The sequence below is a fragment of the Adiantum capillus-veneris genome, chromosome 23, assembly GCF_014529385.1.
Source record: "Adiantum capillus-veneris isolate H3 chromosome 23, ASM1452938v2, whole genome shotgun sequence".
Taxonomy (NCBI): domain Eukaryota; kingdom Viridiplantae; phylum Streptophyta; class Polypodiopsida; order Polypodiales; family Pteridaceae; genus Adiantum; species Adiantum capillus-veneris.
This window is the reverse complement of record NC_140953.1, coordinates 11,844,876-11,870,038: the sequence shown is the minus strand read 5'-3', so window position 1 is coordinate 11,870,038 and position 25,163 is coordinate 11,844,876. Positions and strand designations below refer to the sequence as shown.

At 46.6% G+C, this 25,163-nt stretch overlaps 2 protein-coding genes and 1 pseudogene across 2 annotated transcripts in view; 1 reads left to right on the top strand and 2 right to left on the bottom strand.

Annotated features, from left to right (window-relative positions):
- Window positions 1-4,759: 4,759 nt before the first annotated feature.
- On the bottom strand, window positions 4,760-5,319 carry LOC147427418 (uncharacterized; annotated as a pseudogene).
- An 89-nt stretch (window positions 5,320-5,408) lies between these two features.
- Window positions 5,409-5,756, bottom strand: LOC147427417 (uncharacterized). Its single transcript, XM_086497425.1, has one exon. It carries the CDS (start codon window positions 5,754-5,756, stop codon window positions 5,409-5,411), a length of 348 nt encoding a protein of 115 aa, XP_086353551.1.
- Window positions 5,757-7,058: 1,302 nt separating this feature from the next.
- The window catches only part of LOC147427416 (vacuolar protein sorting-associated protein 2 homolog 1-like), a 47,327-nt gene continuing 29,222 nt past the window's right edge, over window positions 7,059-25,163 (top strand). Inside the window, exon 1 of the mRNA XM_086497345.1 lies at window positions 7,059-7,277. The gene's annotated coding sequence lies outside the window, so the exon portion shown is untranslated. The remainder of the gene's footprint in view (window positions 7,278-25,163) is intronic.

Sequence of the window (25,163 nt, the reverse complement as noted above, 5' to 3'; positions counted from 1 at the left end):
CCGTTTCCACTACGGGCAGTACTGCACAGGCTATTTCGTCATTTTGTGCAGATTTTCTGTCAGTGCCGTTTTCTGCATAACAGGTGCCTTATAGTCTTCTACGGTTTGTGCTATATAGCACAAGTTGTTCCCGCTCCATTTCTCCTATTTTCGGGCAGTTTTCACATCAGGTGCAGCATTTACCATGGCTGACAACAACAACACAGATGTGTTCAAGATGTTTGCTGCTGAGGACAGGTTGGATGGGGACAACTACCCTATGTGGGCTTATATGATGCAACATGTTCTTGTGTCAAAAGGTGTCTGGAACATTGTGCAGGGCATTGATGTACGTCCTGGTTCTGAAGATGTAGGCGATATTGAGGATATTGCAGGTCTTGCTGCAAGGATTGCAGCTGTTAGAGTTGTTTTGCCTACAGCAGAACAAGCTCGTTGGGATGTTAAGGATGCGCAGGCACATGCATTGATTGCGTTGTCTGTGAAGCGCACCATTATTCCTCACATCCGTTCAGCAAAATCTGCAAAACAGGCTTGGGATATTCTAGCAGGTCTTTATGCAAGCCGCAATGAGGCTAAAATTGCTTTGCTGCGTAAAGAGCTAGAGTCGAAGATTATGCATGAGGAAGATGATATGGACACTTTCCTTGCTAGTGTCAAGGATATCAATGAGCAACTCATTTCTGCAGGTGAAGTCATTTCTGACAGTTCCCTTGTGCAGACTGTTCTTGATGCCTTACCAGATTCCTACCAGACTTTTGCTAGTACTTGGAGACTGATGACCCAAGGAAATCCTGAAGTTGTCAAGTTTGATGCATTATGCACATTGCTGTTGCAAGAGTCACTTTCTAGAAAAAACAGGACTAGGCAGCGTGCAGTTGAACAGGCTTTTATTGCTTCTCAAAGAAAGGGTGGTAACAGTAATGCAGCCACTTCTTATGGTTCTGCTGCGAGTGGCAAAAATTCTGTTCCTAATGCTTCTGCTGGCAGCACTTCGTCTGGCAATTCTGGTGATAAGGGCAAAAGGAAGATGCGTTGCCATTATTGTAAAGCCAATGATCACTTGATCAAGTCGTGTCCTAAGTTGAAGGCCAAAGAGGCTAAGAAGAAAGAGGGTGGTTCCACTGCAAATGCTGGTTCCACTACAAATGCAGCCATTGTTGAGTCTTCTGTGAAAGGAGATTGTGATGCTGATGTTGATGCAGAATGGGCTTTTAGTGCAGAGTGCACTTACAATCCTGCTGTCCATGATGCATGCTTGTCAGTTGCTGCAGATTCACATGTGTGGTATTTCGACAGTGGTGCTACAAAGCACATTACCTCACATCGTGAATTGTTTACCTCTCTCGAGTCTGTCCCTCATGGGAATTCAGTCACTTGTGCCAACAACGCCTCTTATCCAGTTCAGGGAGTTGGAAAGATTGTGCTCACTGCTGCTAATGGCAGTTCCTTCACACTTGTTGATGCACTTTATGTACCTGGGATCAAGAAGAATCTATTGTCTGTATCCGCACTTGCTAGACTTGGACTTGTAGTCAAATTTGTGGATGACAGATGTACAGTTCATGATCTCAGTTTTGGTGATGAAATTGTTGCATCTGGGCTTTTGTGCCGTGGGCTGTATAAGCTCACTTTGTATGACAAGTGTGGACAAAATTTTGCAAATGCTGTTGCAGATTCAAGGGCTATTTCAGATGCAAAACTTTGGCATGCACGTTTTGGTCATCTGAATTTTGCCAGTTTGCTGCGTTTGCAGAAATCTGATATGGTTGCTTCTTTGCCGCCTCTTGAAGCACCTATCAAACATGTTTGTGAAGGCTGTATTCTGGGTAAAATGCAGCGTTCTAAGTTTCCAAAGGATGGTTCAGTTAGGGCCACATGCAGGTTGCAGCTTGTGCATAGTGACGTTTGTGGGCCCATGCAAACTCCGTCCTTGGGCAATTACCTGTACTTCGTGACTTTCATTGATGATTACTCCAGGCATGCGTGGGTATTTCCGCTTAAAGCGAAGTCCGAAGTTTTTATGTGCTTCAAACAATTTTTGGCTATGGCTGAAAATGTCTCAAAATGTACTATGGGCACCCTCCGTTCCGATCGAGGGGGGGAGTATATGTCTCATGAATTTAATGCATTTCTGGCTAGTCGTGGGATAAAACACCAATGTACAGTGCCTTATACACCTCAGCAAAATGGTGTTGCTGAGAGGAAAAACAGGTCACTAACGGAAATGGCACGATGTATGGTCAAAAGTCAAGCTTTGCCGCATTCTTTTTGGCTTGAGGCCATCATGTGTGCCACTTATGTACTTAACAGGTGTCCTACGAAAGCTTTGCAGTCTATTACTCCATATGAAGCATGGCATGATAGAAAACCTTCTATTGAGCACATGCGTGTTTTTGGCTGTTTGGCATATGCTTTGGTGCCACAAGTGCAGCGCAGAAAATTGGATGATAAGGCTGTCAAATGTATTTTTGTTGGTTATAGTGCTGAAAGCAAAGGTTACAGGTTGTATCATCCGCAAACAAAACGTATTTTGGTTTCACGGGATGTAGTGTTTGTGGAAGATTCTGTTCAACCCTTGCTGTCATGTACTAGAGACAGTAATGTAAGCTCACAGGACATTTATGACACTTTGTTGCCTCTTTTCAATGGTGGAAATACGAATGTAAGTTCCAATGAGGCAAATGTACAGCCTATGGGGGTTTCTGAAAATGTTTTAGAACAGCCTATTACTAATGCAGATGTACATGATGTACTTGATGAGGAAAGGGCTGAAAATGAGCAGGCTAGAGGTATGCCAAAATGGCTGGTGCATACATTGCGTGACAGTAAATTGGATGCACCTTTATCTAGTCGTACTCGTTCAGGCTCTCGCCATGCATCTTATGCATCAGATTGTTATGCTTTGGCTGTGTCTAGTTTACATGATGTTGAGGAGCCTCTGTCTTTTGATGAAGCACAGAATTCAGAAAATTGGATTGCTGCCATGAAATCAGAATATGATGCACTTATAGAGAATGACACATGGACTTTATGTGATTTGCCTCCTGGCAAAAAGGCCATTGGTACGAAGTGGGTTTACAAGTTGAAACGCAAGCCGGATGGTGAGATCGATCGCCATAAGGCTCGACTTGTTGCAAAGGGTTATGCACAACAAAAAGGCATAGATTATGAAGAGACTTTTTCTCCCACTTGTCGTATGACTACTGTGCGTTTTCTATGTGCATTGGCAGCTCATTTTGGTTGGGATGTACATCAATCAGACATTGTTACTGCTTTCTTGAATGGTGACATATTTGAGGAAGTTTATGTAACGCAGCCTCGCGGTTTTGTCATAAAAGGACAAGAGGACAAAGTGTGCAAATGTAAGAAGGCTTTGTATGGGTTGAAGCAATCTCCTCGTGCTTGGTATGAGAAAGCTGACACTCATTTGGTTAAACGAGGCTTTCGTAACAGTCCAACAGAAAGCACATTGTATGTAAAGCGTGAGGATGATGTATTTCTCATTGTGGTTCTTTATGTTGATGATTTGCTGATCACTGGACCAAATGAGAGACATATTGCTGAATTTAAGGCTGATTTGAATGCTACTTTCAAGATGAAAGATTTGGGGCTGTTGCATCATTACTTGGGTATACAGTTTAAGCAGTGTGATGGTGGTATTGCCTTGTGTCAAAAAAGTTACATAGAGACATTGCTATGTAAGTTTGGACTTGAGGATTGCAAACCTATTGCCACTCCCATGGAAACAGGTTTGAAGTTGAGTCTACATGATGCTGGCGATCCTGCTGATGTCACTCTTTACCAAACTGCTGTTGGCTGCCTCATTTATGTATGCAACACGAGGCCAGATATTCAGTTTGCAGTCTCGCAGGTCAGCAGATTTATGCATAGCCCAGGGTCTAAGCATTGGCAGGCTGTCAAGAGGATTTTCCGCTACCTTAGTGGCACTTTACATCTTGGCTTGTTTTATCCCAAGGGGGGATCATTGCCGCCAGACTTACATGCTTTTTCGGACTCAGATTGGGCTGGTTGTTTTGACACGCGAGTGTCCACAAGTGGTTTTTGTTTCATGCTTGGCAGTTCATGTATATCATGGTTGAGCAAGAAGCAACCTACTGTGGCCACTTCGAGTTGTGAGGCTGAGTACAGGGCAGTCTTCACAGCTACGGTTGAGTGTGTATGGCTCAGACGCCTTATGGCTGACTTGGGTGTTGGACAGGACACTGCCAACACTATCTACACTGACAGTCAGAGCGCATTGGCAGTTGCGAGGAACCCAGTTTTTCATGCTCGCACAAAGCACATTGAGGTGCATTACCACTATGTCAGGGAGAGGCTCTCAGCAGGAGAGATCAGCTTGGCTTATGTGCCAACACAGGACAACCTTGCAGATCTTTTCACAAAGGCATTGTCTCGTGAGAAGCTTGAAGCTTTCCGCAAAGCTTTGGGCTTACTCCCCTTTGTGGACTGATCCTGTCCTCAGGGCATGGCACTTCCCTTTACTCATGTGCCAGCTCTCGTTCACCGCATCACTCCAGGGGGGATTTGTTACCATATACATGTGGTAGTGATGTGTGTGAACACACTAGGACCGCCGGGGCATTTTTTCCCTCTTTAGGAGGTTTTTTCCCCCGTGCATTGTATATACGCCCATCACTCTAGGGCTATCTATCTTTCCATTGCACACTAAGTAACTCTCTCTATTGTGTGCCTTGAGCTTCCTTCGTCTTCTCCAAGCTGTGTGTGTTTCTCTGCAACCCTAATTCCAACAAAGATGAGGGATGTCTCTTCTCAATTTTGCCACTAAACCATCATGGCACCCAAGCATTGAGCTATCACCATCAGTTGCAATACCTACCATGTGATGTATATCAAGACCCTACTCATGTAGCACTTTCTTAAGTGCATCATACTTTGTTTGGGCTGAACCATCTGCAACAATAACCAGCCTTGCAAAGTGTGTTTTACAAACACCCATGTCAGCACATGACAAAAAAGAAATGTAAACAATGAGATGTTTCTCTAAACCTCTGTCCGTGGATTCATCAATCATCAATGAGAAGAAAGGACTTTGCTTCACTTCACCTAATTGCATGTTTTGTAAATAATCAGAAATGCAAGAAGAAAAGTCTTTTCCTGCCATGACATTGGTATATGAAGAATATCATTTCTGACAGGCATAATTTGCACGTCTTGAGCATATGCTAAGTCACATACTTTTTTGTACTTCTTGCATGTAAGGTCTTCTTTGGCAACAAAATACATCAACTTCATGCAAGTCATGACTCTTTTTTGTACTTTGCTACTCAAGATTTCCATATGCTCTTTGATTTGAATACCTCCCTCATTAAGCACTTTCAATGTGGCAAATATGTGATGGGGAGATCTTTTGTGCTTGCGAATAGCAACTATCTGAATTGTTTTGCAGCCCTTTCCTTTCCCCACGGCCCTTTCTGCTTGTATTTCTCACACCAAATGCATTTCATAAATTCCTTATCTTCAATGACAAGACGTTTCAAAAAATTGAACTTATGCAACCATTCATCTCTAAACTTTCGAACTTTCTTTTTCTTACTAGTGTCTGGTGCATTTGTTTCCACATTACTAGAGGTTGGATTAGCAGATGGCATACCATGAAGCTCCATGTCGTCTTGCAATGCATTCCCAGGGTCCTCCATATCAATGTCCTCGTCATGCCCTTCGCAAATGCTTGAGGAGCCAAAAATCTCCAACATAACTTGACTATTGGACCCCATGTCTTGTACATTGCTTCCTTGTCTCTTATTGTTGCCATAAGAGTCAAACAAAGTTCGTTGCTTTAGCTAACATAAGTTAAAACAAAGCATGTGTAAGCATTATAGCATAAATGAAAACAATGGCTATATGGAGAAAATATTCATACACCACAAGAATACCTTTGCTGAGCTTGAAGGTACTTGATGCCCATGTGAGCAAGCACACCAAATGCTGCCATGTGTGAGTTTTCGTGGATTATCTTCAAATAAAAAGAATAAGCTTATTTTCTCCCTCTCTCTCTCTCTCTCTCTCTCTCTCTCTCTCTCTCTCTCTCCCCCCCAAAAAATAAATTTCAAGCAAATCCTATTTTTTGTTTTGGTCCTTAAAAGGTTGGAGTTTTAATGTCTAATTTACTTTGGAGTTCATAACAAAGCTCACTTCTTTCAAATAGGAATGATATAAAAGCAATAAGATACACACATCTTTTAATCCTCAAGAGTCACGCTTATGTTTTGGCTTTTGAAAGTTTTCTTATCTAATACAATGTTCACACTTTCATGTTCTCAAGATATATCTAGGATGCATATAAAAGCAATAACATATAAAGGATTAAAACAAATACTGACATTGGAATTTTATATTTATTGAGAACATCATAACTATTTTTCTTCTCACATCTATTTTAAAGACGCTGAATGCACCAGGTTCAAAGCGTGGAAATAGAATGAGCATGCACCTACTATATTAATCTTTGGCTCCCTCACACATATGTGCTCAATGCTTGCTGATTTGCTCTCGTAAGGCGCACCGCACCTTTGGCGAAGGCTTTTAGGCACACTATTCACGCACCAATGCAGCACACAGTCGACCTTTGGATTGGAGAAGTCTGAAGAGCTAGGCAGGAAACGCGTGAGTTGTGAGGCTCAAATGAGAATAGGATATTTTGAGTTAGTAATTATTTCCTTTCACACTAAAAGATTAGGTGCCGGTGAGCCTTGGCCCTCTACAAAAAAAAAAAAACTTCTACTTTCTCAAACTTAAAATTGACCCTTGGAGTTGGACGTTTACTCTCTCAAAGCTATTAACAAGTTAGCAACATATATGTGTGTGTGTACATACTTGGGACGCGGAGGTCGGGCCTTCCTGGAAGCTTTGCAAGAATCCAAGGGCTTCGAAATGAAGTTTAGACTCCTAAATGAAAGCGTCAAATGAAACCTCATATCATTATTGGGGAAGCCCAACTAGGCTTCAATTTTAAGGCATGAATTATTATTATCAGACGGTATTTGAGTTTCGCAAGAAATATGCCTCACTTCAGGTTTCATTCAATACTCGATGGTGTTTAGTGTTGAGCCATCGTGACCTTAACGTTCATTGATCCACCTCAGCCTCGTGAAAAGTGTACAAAAATGGACAAAATGACTCTTGTGAGAAGTCAGCCCACATCGCAAAGCTCGGGGTCCGGGGAGCAACGTCTCTCTCTCTCTCTCTCTCTCTCTCTGGCCTTGAAGGTTGAGTCGAATTGTAGCAGATCGCACCGGGTAATCACTATGATTTTGTTTACTCATTCTGTTAATGCATAGTGTTTTTGTTTACGAGCTCTACATTGAGAGCAGAGACTTGCATGGAGGGTTAGAACTTAGGGTAGACACTGGGTTTTTCGTAGGCTTGGCCATTCTGGTGTCCTATCTGTAAATTACTTAATGGTGCCTTGGTTATTCTTGAAGATGGGCACCACCCCTTCTTTTCTTTTGTTTCGTTTTGGCTATGACGCTGTTGTCTTCTGCTGCCTCGCCATGAACGTTGAGAACACTTTTCAAGAAAACCAAAGTACCATGAAGTGTTGGGGTTGTCATGGCTAAAATCAATTTTTTGGAGCAAAAGAATTTGAGTGGTGAATGAGATAGGTGCCACTCGTTTGAAAAGTAAGTTTACTTGCATCGTAGTTTTTATTTAAATGAAATCCAAGGAGCATAAGGACTAAGATAATGGAACAAGTGTGCACTCGCAATGATGAGTTGCAAAGAGGGTATTGTGTATACGTGATTATTTTTTTGTTTTTGTTGTTGATGTCTTTTGTTGCCTTACCTTGAAAGTAGGCAATACTTAAGTCCCTCCTTTTCTATCATGGAAGAGTGTGAATGATCTTCAGCTCTGTCTTTTATCATATGAGCTTCCGTATATACCTTGTATAAGGCTCTTTTTTCCTTTACAAATTGGATTGTTCATTTACGTCTCATTCAGGGCACAAAGAACTTGCACATGTTACAAAATGTAGTGGCCATGGGCTATACAAAAAGTATTAGGTCGTGTAGGGGAGTACAATAATATGTCATATTTAAGAGAGCCCTGTGTCAAAACTTGCATGATCTTCCCAGCCACATTTATTTAAAGATGTTGATGTTGTTGAGCTCTGATGTCTGTAACCAGAAGCTCATGCACGCTTGTCGACGTGCTCTAATCTCCTATACTATAGTGAACGTGACTCTATGGTGTGCTGTCACGGTTTGATGGGATGACAATTGTGTGGGTTGTGAGAACTCCGTAAGTCTGGTTTTCTTGATATGGTCTCCCTCAGCTTGTAGGATGTGAGACATTTGAGCTAGAAGCGACTTAGTTGTCTTTGCGGGGGAGCATGATGATTAACAGAATCGAGTCATCATCACTAACAAACTCGAGTCATTAACAATTTCTGGAAGGAAAGCTCTAACGCACCAAATAAAGAGGGATAGCAGACCAATATATGAGTGTAACAGGCACATTGGAAAACAAAACGAGTCTTAGTCTCTCTTTCTCCTCTCTACATAGTCTGCATAACGTGGCCTCTTGAAATGCCTGTTACTCTGCCCACCATAATCTCTAAGGGGTGTGAAAAGACTGAGAGAAGGGGTGTGAAGAGATTGCGAGGTGCCAATCACTACCCTCAAGCTATGTGGTAAGAATAGATTTATGTACTATGGACGTTGGTGTTAGCATAAGGAACTGGATATCTAGAATCAGCAATCTTGGTGGGTAGAGCTTCGGCCAGAGTCAGCCATGTCCTCTCTATGTGTCTGTTTGGACTTTGACTCCTATCACACTACTCTGTTCAGCTCATGGTGAGAGAGGGAGATGTGTGGAGAGGATTGAACTCATACTAGATAGGAGGTGTACTATCCATAGTGTACTAGAGTCCTACACCCATCTTGTCAACCGATGCATACCAATATTGTCTTGTCTCTTGACTATGCTATCTTACCGGAAAGCCTCATGAGTCCATGTTGCTACAAACGAGAGCGCACGCGAGCAATTAACAAGTTGAAAATAAATAGAACTTGACAGAGAGAGAGAAGGGAGAAGATTGACACAATGTTAGGGACCAAAAGATGCTGGTCCCCCCCCCCCCCTAGAGAGAATCTTAATTATGGGGAGATTCTTTTTACAAGAACTAGAATTGGAGATAACCCCTCCGTTCTAGATCTCAGATTCGATGGTCTTTTCCTACCTATTGGGGAACTCGAGAGACTAGCTCTCAACTCAGATATCTTCCAGTTTGTACTCATAGCATAGAAACTCTGCAAACCGTCTCGGATTCTGTTTTCGGAATTCCCAAGCGTAGGTCGAAGCCTCCTTGCTCCTTCTCCAAGATGGAGTACTTGCAAAATCACAAACATAGTAGCAAAGAATTGTAGATCTTATGCACAACATTCACTTGATGCTCTTGGCACGGAAAAAAACCTTTGCATACAAACTTGTCGTGAGCACTTACAGTTCCATCCTAATAGAGTCTCCTTTCCCTAGCGCTAGCACAACTGCTGAGAGTGGGGGGCGCCCCATTGCTTTTATAGGCCTAAAGAGGTGGCAAGAATAGCAGAGGAGGCTGGTGCTTTTTCTCCCAACAATAGCAGGTGAAAATGGCAGCCAAAATAGGGAAAAGAGAGAGAGAGAGAGGGTGTGCGGGTGTTTTCTCGAGAGACGAGAGATAAAGATTGCTATTTGTCTACTGTTTTTAGCTTGGGGGGGGGGGGGGACCTCTTTTATTTTGCTTTATTTATAAGTGGGCTGCAGCCAGTCACTTATTAAAATAAGTGTGAACCTGTTCAAAAACTCAATAAAAACTTGTGAGCAGAAAACTAATGCTTAGAGAGCACTCTCCAAGTGTCCTTGGATGCAACCTCATGTACAAATGCAATGCAAGGATATACTTTCTTGTATGAAAAAGCACTCAAAAATATCCTACGCTTTATTCAAAGCTTCTTAGAACCCATCTTTATTCATGTGCTTGCTTTCTTATGCGTAACTCTTACCTAGTTTGGATTTCCTTTTTAGACCAATGGAGTATTCTCTATCTGATGCTCCCGTCACCCATCCTGTGACGCATGGGAATACTCGTTACCCGGTCTCTCCCACTGAACTTACGGAACAACTCCTTCTCAATGCTTAATGTCACCCATCACATGATATAATATTTCTAGCTACGTCTACAGATAAATGAAAATGATTTTTGTGCACATAATGAATTTATGAATTTATTGATACCAATTATGAACGGGTAAAACTTTCTAGTGCAATGTGCCATCTGGAAATTTATCCGTGTCCGGATAGTATGATAAGTAGAATAGTAGCCGGACGTAGTGCAGAATAGTTCAAAACAAGCACATGGAGAAGATGGTGTTCCCAGTTCGCTGAGAAAAGCTACAATTTAATAGTTTTTACGATGGCCGCCCACGAAGTGGCTAGCCGGGCACAATGGAAATACGACCGTTGGCACATTGAGTCGGAAGAGATGAAATCGGCCGGGTCAATAATGCCCTAGATTGGCTTGAAAACTGGGATTTAATGCCCGTTTTCAAGTGTAAAGTTTAAAAACCTTTTAAACTCAGTGGCCGACCAGTTTGAACGCGGCGAGAATCAATAAACATTAAAAAATTCAGCTATAGTGTTGGGAAAACTGCAGACCAGCGTGGAAATTTCTACTCTCTCTCTCTCTCTCTCCCCCCCCCCCCTCATGCTGCGATAGATGGCCAATTTCCCTGTAGGACCATAAGAAAGGCCTAGCGCTACCTCCTGGTGGTGCTCTATTGCCCTTTGTAGCAGTTTTCACTCATACGTGAAGCCTCCTCTCTCAGCTCTTAGTTCAGCCCATTCTCTCTCTCTCTCTCTCTCTCTCTCTCTCTCTCTCTCTCTCTACACGTTTTTCTGACTCTGGAGTCCGTGAAGGCCATGCAGAGGTTGTGAAGCCCGCGACGCAATGCAGCCATAGGAGCTTGTGTGCGTCCCTGCGGGGAATTGTTGCACCCAGACAAGCACAATACCGGATGCCTTTGAAATTTCAGCACTCCCACGCGTTTCAAAAGTAGATTTCAGCCAAGGAGAACTCATGTCGGCATCCCCTACGCGAGCAGATATCAGTAGAAGCCTCTTCCGCGCTAAAAATCCCAGTACAAATCAGACATAGCTATTCTCAGCGACAAGTATGATGTATTTCAGCCAATAGGCTTATGAAACCATGCATCTCTATGCATCTGAAATGTATTTGGGACATGAACAATAAATTTTGTTTCGGGTTCACGAGTGTAGACGGTTGGATAATTCACTGTGTGGGAACGTCTTCTTAGGAGATGGGCAGCAAATTACTTAGTAGTTACTATGGTAATTACTACAGTAAACCCGAAGTGTATAAATAGGGCCCATTACATTGTAATCGGGTTTACATTGTAATCGGGTTGGCAATTGTTATCATTTGGGTTAGCGCCTTGGCTATACTTGTACTTGAGAATCATTGGCAGTATTGTCGGCTGTACTTTCTCTCTGTAAATCATATCCGCTGTAATCTTGATCTGTAATTCCAATCATGGCATATATTCCAGTTACACTTACTTCTCGTCCAGTCTTTTGAATTTGAATCTGAACCTTATTTCCAGTACATAAGTCTGATTCTTATTTCAGTATCCAAATTCTAGTCTAGTTTCTGATTCCTGTCCAGTCAATTGTCTGAAATCTTCCTACACTAGTAGCTGAAATCTTCTAACACTGGAATTAGCTGTTTTAAGAGATCAGCTCCAATGCCATTTTGGCGATCACGGTGGCTCGAGCTGAAGCTCGTTGACTGAAAGACTCTTCCAACGCTGAATTTGCACCTGTACGGTGAGGTTATGACCCTCACCGGTGCCTGCTTTGGAGCAGCAGCTAGGAGGCTCTTGCCTCAGCACAAAAGCATGAACCCATACACAGCTGTACATCAGTCAAATGAAGAGCCCTCTTGTGGGGCATCACATAACTGCACGTAGGGGGGAGAGAGCAGTGTGTAGTGTGCAGGGAATCACTCCAGCACCACAGTGTACATGGAAGGGAAAACAAGCACTCCATAGCTCTTAACCTGTGGTGACAGGTTCTCAATGAAGCATCCTCCCAGCATAAATCGAGCGTCCCCTCTTCTGTCCTTGACCTGTAATGCATCTGTGAAGAAATAGATGTAAAAAGGAAAAAATTTCCATGGCTCCCAAAACTTGCGTATCGCTGAAAACGTAGCAAAACAGCCCTGTAAACACGCATCTGATGCCTTTCAATGCTGAAAATGAGCTCTTTGGTCCTAGGTAAAGTCATGGGAAGCTCAAAAATGGAGAGAAATGGTTGAAAATCAGCGTTAACAGTCTCCAAAATTGCTCCAAAGAGTCAGTTACGAGTTCTGTTCTCCCAAACTTGGTAAATTGGCCAAAAAGTGCCACTTGGCACTCGTACATGTAATTGGGCTTCCTGCTTAAAAATCTCTCAACTGGTGCATCAGTTGACTTTGCAGCAGATTTGCTTTTGACTTCACAAACTCAAGCCAAACAATTTGTCGTGTTCCTTGAGAATTGTGCCGGTACATAGGCTGCTAAATGGATGGTTGACGATCCGTTATCCATAGCTTTTGGTTGGTTTTGGTCGTTGTCGTCGAGCAAGGTGGGGCCGTTTTGAATTTGCAAAAACTGGAAACTTGTACTCCTCGCACTCCAAGGGCCACAAAAAATCCCAAACCACAAGAACTTTCAGCTGTCGCTCTCTTAATTTGCTTGCCTTTCCGTCTCCCAAGCCACTCCGGGAAACTTCCTCCCTTCAACTCCAAATTCCCGCCTTTTTGTTCTCCCAAGCCGATCCACGAAGCTTTGCCCAACATTTTGAGCTTCTGAATGCTCCCGAACTGCTCTCGTTGTCCCTCTCTAGAGCTCCAAGTTTTGCTTCTCTTATGCTGCTCCACAACATTTGTAAATTGGGCACAAAGCCACACCTTCCCAATTTGTCGTTGCATATCAAAACGCAAGAGAAGCGGGGTCTGATGTCGTCTCCAAACGGGGCACTGTCGACTAGCAACGTTTCAAAACGCAGGGGCACAAGCTCCCCAAGGGCGCTGTTAGCTTTTGCGTTCCAAAATGCTGTGATGCTGGGGGCAGCAATGGCGCAGGACGAACGTTCCAAAATGCACGCAGGGGATGGGGGGAAAGCGGTGCCGGCTGTAGGTGATCCATTGCGAAACGCCAGCGTTTTGAAATGCTAGCGGTGGCTAGTGGGGCTCTTTGGGACAACGTTTTGCAAGGCAGGGAGACCGCAGGATGGGAACGGTGAGGGTGCCGGCAATAGGTATGCTCTTCTCTTCTCTTGTGGGCTGCTCCTCCACGTCCAAGGCCTTCATGCACGAGCTACACCAAGTGGCTCTGATACCATGTCAAAGTCGATGATGCGGAAGCGTAGAGACCAAGGAGAGAGAGAGAGAGAGAGAGAGAGAGAGAGAGAGAGAGAGAGAGAGAGTCTCTTGGACCAATCAACCTTGGCAATGAATAACTGAATGTATATACAATGGAGGCAAGGGGTTGCTTGTATAGCAAACTCACTAAATTGCCCTACCCAAGAGATAAATACCTAAAAGCCAAACTAAATAATGGGATCACATTGGGCATTTCACTTGAGATGCCAAAACTTTAACAAGCTCCAGGTGGAATTGCCAATCTAGCATGAAGAGGGGGCGCCGAATTTGAGATTAGAGGCTGAATTTTGCTTCATTAAGTGAACACAAGTGTGTGTGAGTAGTGGGTGCAGGTGATCACAGCTTTAATGGAAAACTTGCCTTCTCCCTTGTCTTATGTAGCGCGATGATTCCGCTCTCGTGCACCTCTCTCCCTTTGATTACAGAATTGTAATGCCCAACTCAAGGGCTTTCTATTTTTATGTACAGTTGTGTGGATTCATGCGCGTATGCCGAGGCAAGAGCCTCTTGTGCAGGTACTGGATTAGCTAATTGCTAATCCCCCGCAAGTACAGGTGAATTTGGAGAGATTCCACGCGAGAAATCTCATCCGATGCAAAGGGCAAGTAGCCCTACAAGTGCGGTAGTATGAAGGCTTACTACAGATGCGACCGGCACGCGAAACGGAACCCGAAACAATAAACTACAGCTTGCTGTGTATTTTTGCAGGTTTAGGGTTTTGACCCTAATTGATCCCTAATACCCCTAGGAGCCATGGGGAAGCAATGGGATCCTTGTACGGGTGATTTGGTGCATTTTCGGGTCGAAAAACAGAGAATTCAGCGTGCTGCAGCTTCTCGCCAGGTTTGGGAAAGTGCTCGTACCGAAGAAGTCACCGCTTGCATGGGGATTTTATTTGTGAAGCCTCCTATTGCGGTTATGTTGTTGAAATCGGGCTACAGTAGGCCATTTTCAGCCCGGTAAAATCGGGACCGATCATAGGAACTTGCAGGTTTTATCTCAAGTTTAATAAGAAATACCGAAAGGGGCGCCAGTTGGTAGCACTCTAGCTGCCAAGCCGTGGTTTGATTGAAGTCTTAATTCCAGTCACAGGTTTAATCGTGAAGTTCCTTTGTGTCGTAAAGTTCAAGTAAAGTTTAGTTGAGTAAAGATTCAGGTGAAAGCTAAAGTCTACCGCCCTACGGGCCGGTTTTAGTAGGTAACACTTCTTAGATACCGCGATTACTATACTAAATTTATATTAAATCGGTATTTAATATAATAAGAGAAGTTTCACTGTATACAAGACATGCGGCACGCATAGACTCTGATTGCTGCATGTAGGGCTTAGAATCTGACTGCAGCGTAGACTCTGAATGTGGCATACATTGTGGAGTGCACTACCGAGAATAGGTACATCTACCTCAGGTACGGCCGGGCACAGCCACAAAACAGCCGTCACTCTCTAATCTGCTTCTGGGAGATACTGGAGCTACCACTGGACAAGAAACTGAACTCTAACACCCCCTCTCAACTCTTGGACGGGAAACAAGTCCAAAGGAGTTGGCATGAGAGGATAATGTCGCCTATGGAAGAGGTTTGGTGAAGATGTCAACAGGGTTATTTGAAGTCGGGATGTACTCTAGTTGGATAGGGCCATCCTTGGTCTTCTCACGAACAAAATGATACTCTATCTCTATATGCTTGGTCCCAGCATGGAACACCTGATTCCTCGCAATGGCTATATATAACTTTGGTTGTTAGAGGACATAATGGTGGTCTGCTGGGGAAATCCCTTCTTGGAAAGTAGCCTTCGAATCCTCACTGACTCACATGTAGCACTACAAACAGCTAAATATTCTGCCTCTGTGGAAGATAAGGCAACTATAGGCTGTTTCTTGTTGCTCCAGTCATTGCAAATGCAGTGAAGATTGCTTGTGAACTTCATTAACAATCTCAAGTTAATTCGGTCCGAGTACCTCAAGAGGCTGGGTGGCAAGGTGCTCCTCAAATATTTAGATACCTGCTTCGCGTTCAACTTTCTCCTCGTGCGTAGGTTTTCTGAATGTCAAAATGCGGTCCTACAGGTTTTCATTAGTGATGAGTTCACCACCTTCTCTGCTGTAGCCTGTAGGGACTGTGTGCAAGGAGAAGACATAGGATTAAGAGTTTTGGAAGGATTTAGAGTCTAGACGCACAAGTTAAACCCGTGATTCATTTGCTTCGGGTTATAGATGGCATGGAGCCTTGCATTGGTGAGGTTTATGAGACGAAGGAGCTTGAGCGGCTTGAGCCGAATGTAGAGCGATATGCAGAGATCCATGCTCTTTGCAAGAAGAGGTGGAATTCATATGCCTCTCCTTTGCATAGGACATCATACATGATGGATCCAAAGCTCCAAGGTGCAGGGCAAGAGACAGCTAAACATGAATCAATTTACAAAGATCTTGAACAAGATGGTCCTAGACAGAGATGGGCGGCGCATTGTCAGGGATTAGTTGAGACAAAACAGAGATGCAGGGGTCATTTGGAACTCCGGATGCTTAGATTGATTGCAAGAAGATAGGTTCAATGCTATGGTGGGAGGACTATCATCTATGGCTATGATGGCCTTGAGCTTCAAAGACTGGCGATACGTATTGTCACCAGTCAATTAGTACCTCATGCTTGGAGCAATGTGAAGTACCTTTAGCTGCATTGCTTCCAAGAAGAGGAATCGGCTTGGAGTAGAGAAGGCAAATGATCTTGTCTTTGTGAGCGTAAACTTGAAAATGCTTCGCAAGAGTGTGACTAAACAAATGGATCCTTTCACACAGTGGGAGATGGAGCAAGAGGCTCCTCAGGTAGGTGGAGATACAGAGGCACCGACACCAAGTACGTCCTCCTCCTCCATGGCCGAGGCGGAGCCGTCATAGCTTGATGGTGAGGCATGGGAGGATGTGCATGACATGTAGCTGACTACTACTAATTGGGAGTTTACTTAGGCTAGTGGCTCTTGAGTCTTGAGAGTTGAGACTCTCGAACTTTCATACCTTTTTGTATTGCCCCCTTTGTAGTCTCTTTATGGTTTTTTTTTTCCCCAAGAAAAGATCCTTCTATTAGTTAATGAAACTGTCCATAGGGTTACAACCACCTCTTCTAGAGAGGGCTACGACAAACATAAGGGGGGAGACTCTCCCAATGAAAAAACAACATATGTACACTGAGGCTAAATCAAGATATGGGAGGAGGGAAAAGCCACGCAGGTGGACGGTAGTGCCATCTCATCACCCCCTGGAGTCTCTCGAACTGTTCTCTGAGAGTGTGGACCAGCTCTAGCAAAAGATCCCGAACAGTCTCTGCTGGTCAGATGCGAAAGCAACGGGCCCGCCAAATGAACCAGAATGTCAGGCCACAGATGAGCTTCTCTCTCTCACTGCACCACTCTTGTGGAGTAAGCTTTGTAGCAGGCTGGGGTGTAGGTCGGCCTCCGTGAATCACTATCATACTGCTGGTGGAGGACAACTCAACCTGAAGCGTCGGGCCCATGAGAGTGGACCAAGTAGCTGCCCCCCAAGTGTACTGCTGTGCCGTGGAAAGAGCTGGCATCAGCCGAAGGACATGATGCCAAACCTGTTGTGCCAAAGGACAATCACAAAGACAATGGCGTTGACTCTCCATAGGATGGTCGCAAGCTGCGCATGCTGCCGAGAGACCACTATGTACAAGCCAGCTCCCAACTGCTGTAGCGCGGTGTGCAACCAGCCACTCGAACAAAGTGACTCGCCGCGGCTGTCTGGAGTCCCACAACCTTGCCCAGAAAGCTGAAAAGAACTCAGCTGTGAGACCCTCCTCGTGCCAATGAGGTGTTGCAGCAGGACGAGCCTCTCTCCGTGCTGCTAGTATTTGACGTCCTAGACGAACAGTGTACGGAAAGAAAGAGACACCTGGGTGGTCGGCTGAGGAGATAGGGTCCACTCCACAGGATCCCACTGCACTCGTGCCAGTGGACAACACTCCCAAGCCCACAGCCTCCAGTGGCCAGTCTCAAGAGTTGCTGGGTCAGGATCTATGACACAAGTTCTCCCACAGATGCCCACAACACGGATCCTGTGAAAACAGCACTCTGCCACCTGTGGGGCCTCTACTGAAACACAATGTAAACGACCCACACCCTGTAGCTCGAAGAACAGGGAGGGGACAATCTCCGAGCAAGCCCGAACTGCGATGAGAACCTCCAGTCGTGTGAAGGCCCCCATCCATCTAGGCGTTGCTGACTCAAGAGGTGTGAGCCACTCATCTGGTACTGCCTCTGTGATGTCCTGACACATGCTCTGCTTCCCTCTCATGCCCTGAAGCTGGATCACAGATGCCCACAACACGGATCCTGTGAAAACAGCACTCTGCCACCTGTGGGACCTCTACTGAAACACAATGTAAACGACCCACACCCTATAGCTCGAAGAACAGGGAGGGGACAGTCTCCGAGCAAGCCCGAACTGCGATGAGAACCTCCAATCGTGTGAAGGCCCCCATCCATTTGGGCGCTGCTGACTCAAGAGGTGTGAGCCACTCAGCTGGAACTGCCTCTGTGATGTCCTGACACATGCTCTGCTTCCCTCTCATGCCTTGAAGCTGGATGCTCTGAAGCTCCTCTGACAAGCTTGAAAACTGTAGCCAACCACCTAAAGTGCACTGGACCCTTTGCCATGGGACCCCAAGAAACATGAGGCCTACTATCAACCAAGTGGCCTCTCTGCGTGCTAACCATGGGGTTCCAAATCAGGGATTGTCTCAGGCGCTCCTCCTTGCAAGTAGGTTGATGCCGCTTCAGGCCTCTCCGCAGTTGCTCCCCGAAACGGAGCAGACTCACAGCAAAACGGTCCTCCAGTCTTCTGCTCAGGCCAACTCTGCGCATCTCTGTGAAAATCCATCTGGTCGAAGGTTGCCAGGAGCCTCCAGCCCGAGGCACTCTAGCACTAAACCGCTGAAGCAAAAACTCCTTCCAGGGTTCCTCCCTTGGAAGTAGTTCTCTGACAAAAAACTTCCCAAGAAGGGCTCTACTCTGCTGTGCTGCGTCTATGATCCCCAACCCTCCTTGAGAACAAGGAAGAGTGATGACCTACCATGCCATTTTGGCCCGGGCTATCTGGGTGTCATGTCTTGATCAAAGGAAGTTCGTGATTAGCCTCTCTACCTGGCTGATGCAGGAACTCGAAAAGATCCAACAAGAAGTGATGTACCACATAGTAGCCAACAACACCTGGTTGGCCACTACAACTCTGCCTGCCAAAGAAAGTCGTGCGGAGCTCCAATGTAACAACTTCCTCCTGATGGATAGGAGGAGGGAAGCAATCTGCTGCTCCAGAGACAAGTCCAAGCCAACCTGACAGCCCAAGTACCGAACTGCAGTCCCTAGGGGAATCCATCTGAAACCCTCACGTGGCAGCCAATCAAGCGTAGGAGCACTAACAACCGAGAAAGCCACTGTGTTGATCAATGCGCCTGATGCACAACAAAAGGTCTCAAGTGCCTGCTCACACTTGTGAAGGTTGGCCTCCTGGCCCTCCAAGTACAAGGCTGAGTCGTCGACAAACTCAGCATCCAAATAGCTCATCTCCCCGAATAGGGAGCGCTAAGCCACGTAGACCAACCTGCTGTGAAAGCAAAAACCTGCTCATCGTCTCAGCATAGAACAGAAAGAGGAAGGGGGCAAGAGGGCAGCCCTGTCTGACCGAATGTGTGAGCATGAAACAATCACCTCTACCACCCGACAAAAGTACTTGATTGTGTGCCCATCTGTAGAGAGCTGACACACCTCTGATCGAGGCATCTGAGAAGCCCATCTTGCGTAGAGTGCCCTCCAAAAAGTCCATGTCAACTCTATTGTAGGCCTTCTCAAAATCGAGAAGAAGTATCACTAGATCCTCACCACGGAGGCGCGTGAGGGCAGACGTCTCCCAGAAAGTAAAGATGTTTTCAAGGATACTGCGCTCCTTGACAAAACGGATGCTCTCTAGAAGTGGCTGAATGCTCAAACTCAGAGCCTTGGCAAGAATTTTGTAGGCTGAGTTGAGGATGGTGATGGGCCGCTACTGTCGAATCTTATCCACCCTCCTTGGGAATAAGGTAGATTAGGCCCTCACTCATGCTGTCAGGCATCTCTCCTGTGTGTAGGATATATTGAAAAGCGCTGCAGAGATCTGAGCTAAGCACGTCCCAGTACTCTAAGAAAAAGTTGGGAGTCAGACCATCCTCACCTGGACAGCCACGACGGGGGAGTGTGATGAGGGCCGCGTGGAGCTCCTCTAGTTGTAAAGGCAGCTCAAGACTCTGGCGCATCTCCTCAGTCACAAGACAAGGCATCTGTGCCCACACCTGCTCTCTACATGCATCCTCACGCTCTGACTGAGGCTCTGCTTACAGCAGGTCACGGTGTGGCAACAACACGCAATGTCCTCTGGCTTTGAAGCATGTAAGGTGCAGCGGAAGTGAAATATTGAACTTTGCTCAAGATGAGTGCTCCGAACTATGCTCAAGGGTTCCTTTTACTTACAGAAGGGAGGGCCTTCTGTTCTTTAATGAGAGAGTGCAATGGACACAAACAAAGTGAATGGACACTGTGAGTGAAGGTACATGAGACTGAGAGACAGAGAGAGAAGAATACGACACCAGAATGTTGTCAAACCCTCCTGCGAAGGCCCCACTCTCTATGGCAAGAGCGGTCTACTATTGATTGCACAAATCTCTACAATGCTCTGGACTTGCCGACGATGTCGACGACGATGAGGACGATGACGAGACGGGCTGAAATCGAAGAATGCTAAGGGCTGAAATCTGCAAATCTTTATCTGTTGAATTCTGACTCTGTCGGTGACAATGTCAATGGTGACGATGCAACGATGACGCGCTGAAAACGCAGATGCTGAAATCTGCGTTTTCCGGGCTGAAACTGTAAACTTCACGGGATTTGACCGTGCAGCGAGAATCTGCCGTGGGAAGGTGAGATCTGCGAGGTTCGGGGGTCTATGCGGGATTTGACTGCTGAAAACTGAAAACGCTGGTGTATCTTGAGGTTCCGTCGCGATGGAACTGCAAAACGCTGAGACGTCAGGCTGATCGAAAAACGCTAGGGCTGATCTTTCTCCTGATGCAAAAACGCTAGGGGATTTGCTGTCTTGTTGCTGCCGGGGCTGATTTGCAATGCAAACAAGGCCAGGCTGCCTGTTGATGAAAACGCTAGGTCCTTGCAGATGCAAAAACGCTAGCTCTGATGATGTGGGAAGTCTTGCTGAGAAGGTGCCTGTTGAACGCGGAGTTCCTGCTGCCTGTTCTGCCAGAAAGTGCTAGCGCTAGGTTTCTATTTATACAAACTTAGCAAAATTGCCCTACCTAGTTCCCAACAAAAGTCACTTAAAAATAATAAGTGAAAAATGTCAAACATAGGGAAAATAGGTGGAAATCTCCTGATGGATTTTGATGGAAATCTGATGGTCATGTTGTGTGCAACCAGAGGATATGCATCTAATCTAAGTGTCTGGACAATGGGACATGCACGGTCTGCGAACAGACTCACAAAAGTGCAAGATCACTTCCTGTTCTAGACTGACTTGACTGAATTGAACCCTGGTCATGCTGTAGCTTGTCCACGGACACATAGGGTTGGATGTGTCACGTGACAAAGCAACTGACCCGTCAGGCCTTCCTCAACTGGCTGACCTTGGCATGCGCCTGCTGGGGCTCCATTGTCTCAAAGAAAGCCCCTGTCACTCTGTCACCCACTTGAGTCCACTGAGATGCCTGTTGATGAAAAGCAAACTCCTGGCGCCTCTTCTCTGTGCTGGCAAGCTCCTGGCGAACTGTCTTGTTGCTCCTGTATCCTCTATAGATAGGGAAGCAACACCTCGTCGGAGACGCTGCTGCTCCTCTCTCGTTGCAGCCAAGCGGGCCGTAGACTCCGTGAGAAATAGCTGACTAAGCTGAGCAAGTCCAGACTCCAGAGGCCAATCTGTCAGCAGGAGAGTCCTGCAAGTCTAAGCCCTCTGTCCAAAGAGACACCACTCGCTCTAAGAGCGCAGAGTCCAGCAAGACCCTCTCATAGATGCGAAGCATCATGCTCCCCCTCCTCTGTACCTGACACTGTGAGGATCACCGGTGCATGGTCTGAAAAAGAAGTCCCAGGCATAATGCAAACTGACCCACCCAAGTCACAGAAGTGGTCACTAGTGTAGAAGCGATCTATCCGAGATAGATTCACTCCTCCCACTCTACGGTCCGAACGAGAGAAGGCCAGGCTGTCAGGTGGCCTCACAAAGCTAGAATGCTGCCACATATCTGAACCCACAGTCATACATAACCTCTCCCAAGCTGCCAACTCAACTCCATGCACTGTAGTATGGCTACCTCCAATCCTGTCAACGGGGTCCTTCAACATGTTGAAGTCTCCCCCAATGCACCATTGCTCTGCCTGTGGCAGAGACTCTACAATGTGAGCCCAAAACTCTGCACGTGCGCTCGCCACATTGGGCGAGTAGATGTTCAGGAAGCCCATGAGGCAACCCTGAACCTGCATAGTAATCCACTGAGCCCTGCCTGGCACAATAATCCCTCTGCCTAGAATGGCATGCTGCAAAGAGTCCGCAATAGTCATACATACCCCACCTTGGATGCCTCCAGGTCCAAATGCAACTGACTAAAAAGTCTCATAGCGACCACACAAAATTTGACCACATCGCAAAATGCGGCTCTCACAAAGATGATGCTCGTGTAGCATAAGAATGTCAAGCTTACCACCCACAAGGCATCTTTGCAGCTCCTGACGCAACTGACCCCTCTCATGTTGAAACTGGGCCCTCTTAATCCCTGCACATTCCATGAGATGATCCTTATGGAGTCAGTGAGAGAAAACAGATGCTGTTGCAGCAGCCAACCTCGCTATCTTTGAGGCCCGTTTGGATGGGGGGTAATCCGCATCCGGACGACCTCTAGACAACGTGAAAGAAGTGATTGTCCCGCCCAGGCCCAAGCCGAGCGTGCAGCTTGAAGGGCTACATCCTCTGTCCAAGAATCCTCATGCACAAATACATAACAAGGAGGGCACTGAGTGTCATCAAATAAATGCACCACAATGTGCCTGCAACCCACTCTATCTGGAGGCGTCACACTGAACTTGGCAAGAGGCCAAAGTGTCTGCACCATATCTGTCACCGCTAAGTTCCCCGTGTGGTGTGAGAACTCAATAGGCTGAATCTGGAGCCAGTCAAGAACTGTGTGCTGGGTCCACTCTGTGAGATCCCTACCACACAACGGAAAGGAGAAACCCACCGTTGTGTCCAAAGCCTCAATGCCTCTAGCTGCAAGAAAGAGGACGTGGATTGAAAAGCTAGCCTCCTCCAGGTCAGGAGAAGAGTGACCCAGAAACCGAGTGAAGCTGTAGTCGAAGAAGCCTCAGTGTCTGCGAATGTCGAAGCTAGTCAAACCTGTAGGGACTGTTGCAAAGGGAGAAGTCTGCACCAAAAAAGGCGGCCTCAGGTGGGGTTGTCCCTCTCGAGCCACACGGCTCGTAGCGAAAGCACTGCCAAGAGAATGCCTCGCGGCAGAAACGTGTCTAGTATCTTGCGTCTGAGGAGTGAAGGAGGGGTTGGGAGATCAGGCTGTGGGCACCCATCGGGGAGAGAGGAGGGGCAGGAGGCGAAGGCGGAGGTGTGGGGGGGGAGAGGAGGCGGGGGAGGCGGAGCGGCAGCGTGTGAGGGAGGAGGAGGCGATGGTGGAGGAATTGAAGTGGACAGGGCCTTCTTAGGCGGGTCCTGCTGAAGGGGGTCAAAACAGTTCCCAGTCGGAACCCAGTGCTGCTGAGCTGCAGAAGGTCGGCCACCAGGGGGAGCAGTAGGGCGAGCCGCCCCCTGTCGACGGTGACCAGGCACTTGTTGCCAACCGTCAGCTGTTTGATCACTGGTCTCTGTCGAGGTACCAACCTGTGCGTCTTGTGTATCTTGCTGCTTGGCATGCTCAGCCTTGGGAGGCTGCGCATGCGCTGTGGGTCGAGGTCTCCTACGAGGATAGGCCTTTGCCAAATGGCCCATCTGCCTACAAATGAATCTCTAGTTTGGGAGACTCGAATAGTCCATAGTTTGTCTGATCCATCCCCCACTCACCCGAGGAGCAGTACCACCTTGGGGAGGGAGTGTGTGTTGCGAACAAGAACCCGCACAGTAGGTAAACCTGCGGCATTGGCCACAACTGAAGCTGCAGTGCGTGGAGACTCGAGAACTGTCCTGAACATGGAACCAATCCTGGGGAGGAGAGGGAGGTACTCTCGCCTCAGGCCTGGGAAACAGATCGGAATCGGCAAGTCTGCCTCCTCTTGGACCACATCTGTAGAAGGGTCAAAACCATGATGCCAAAATCGGAAGCAAGCTCGAGCTGCTCGGATGCCGAGTGGGCTCATCAAAATCACCTTGGCCGTCATATTTGCAGACTTGAACTCTACCTGGTAGTACCCTCTCCCGAGGATCTGGACATTGGTGATCTTGCCCACATCGGAGAGAAGACGGGCTTGTAGTAAATCCCGAACCTCGCCCCGACTGGGCCGAGTGCCAATGATCTTACAAATAACTGAAGTGGCTTGCAAGCGCTCGACTTCGGCCATCAAGCTCGCTTGCTCTTCTAGCGAGAGAGCAAGTCAAAGGGTCGGATCTGTGGTGTCGGGCGAGGGGGCTTCAGTGGAGTCCCTCTGAGGTGGAGCAGAAACCGCCATTCTGTGTCTGCTACTGAGTCGAGAAGGACGAAGGTGACGTGAAACTCCCAGAAGGCTGAAAAGACAAACTCCTGTGAGCTAAGAAGTGGGATTGGGGGGGGGGGGGGGGGGAATGCAAGTGGGAACGCGAGGCAGGGGCGGACGGGCTGAGGCGCGAGGGGTTGGGGCGGGCGCGCTGTGAACTTGCTGCGCGCTGGGCTGGCTGCGGGCAGAGCAGGCAGTGGGTTATGCAAGGCAAGGCATCTCGAGGGAGGATTGGGGGGGGGGGGGGGGGGGGAGAGAGCGATGGCGAGAGAGAGGGTGTGCAGGTGCGTGCGCAGGGGAGGGGATTGTTTTTTTTGTATTGGAGTACATTAGAATTTAAGCTCGGGTCTTTTAGATTTTTGGGCCTTGGCACTCTTGAGTCTAGACTTCTCTAGTCTCTTGAGTTTTATCTTTTTTGTAGCGCCTTGGCGGGCCTTGTTAGCCAAAATCAATGGAGAACTAAATTTTGCTCAATGCTATGGCTCAACTTTCAAGTCTTGTCTCTTGAGAGCGTAAATCTGTAATCGCATGTGTTATTGTGTATGTACTATGACTGCATATCACCACTCGACGCAATCAAGTCATAATAGGGGTGAATGGTCTTCAAATCGAGTTTTCTTTGAGTATTAGAGTCAAAGGACTCTAATACTACTTGTATTCAAACACATAAAGCAAAAAATTGCATTATTTGGGTGTTTTTTATGCCTCCTGTTCCATGCCGTTCCCGTTCCGGACCCCTCGTCTACTCGCTTATTCCGCGGGGATCCCGTCGTCGTTCTTGTTCCGCGTTCCGGTAAACTCTGGCTTATCTAGCTTTTTGAAAGACCCCCTGTCTTGCACTTACGTGGTATGGTAAGTTTTGCATGGTCGACCCCTAGGGTCTTTGTGTTGTGTGTTATCCTTGTTGTGATTGTTCAAAGTTTCAGTCAGGTAAGCTTCTCTCTATTACTTTGTCTAATCCTTTTC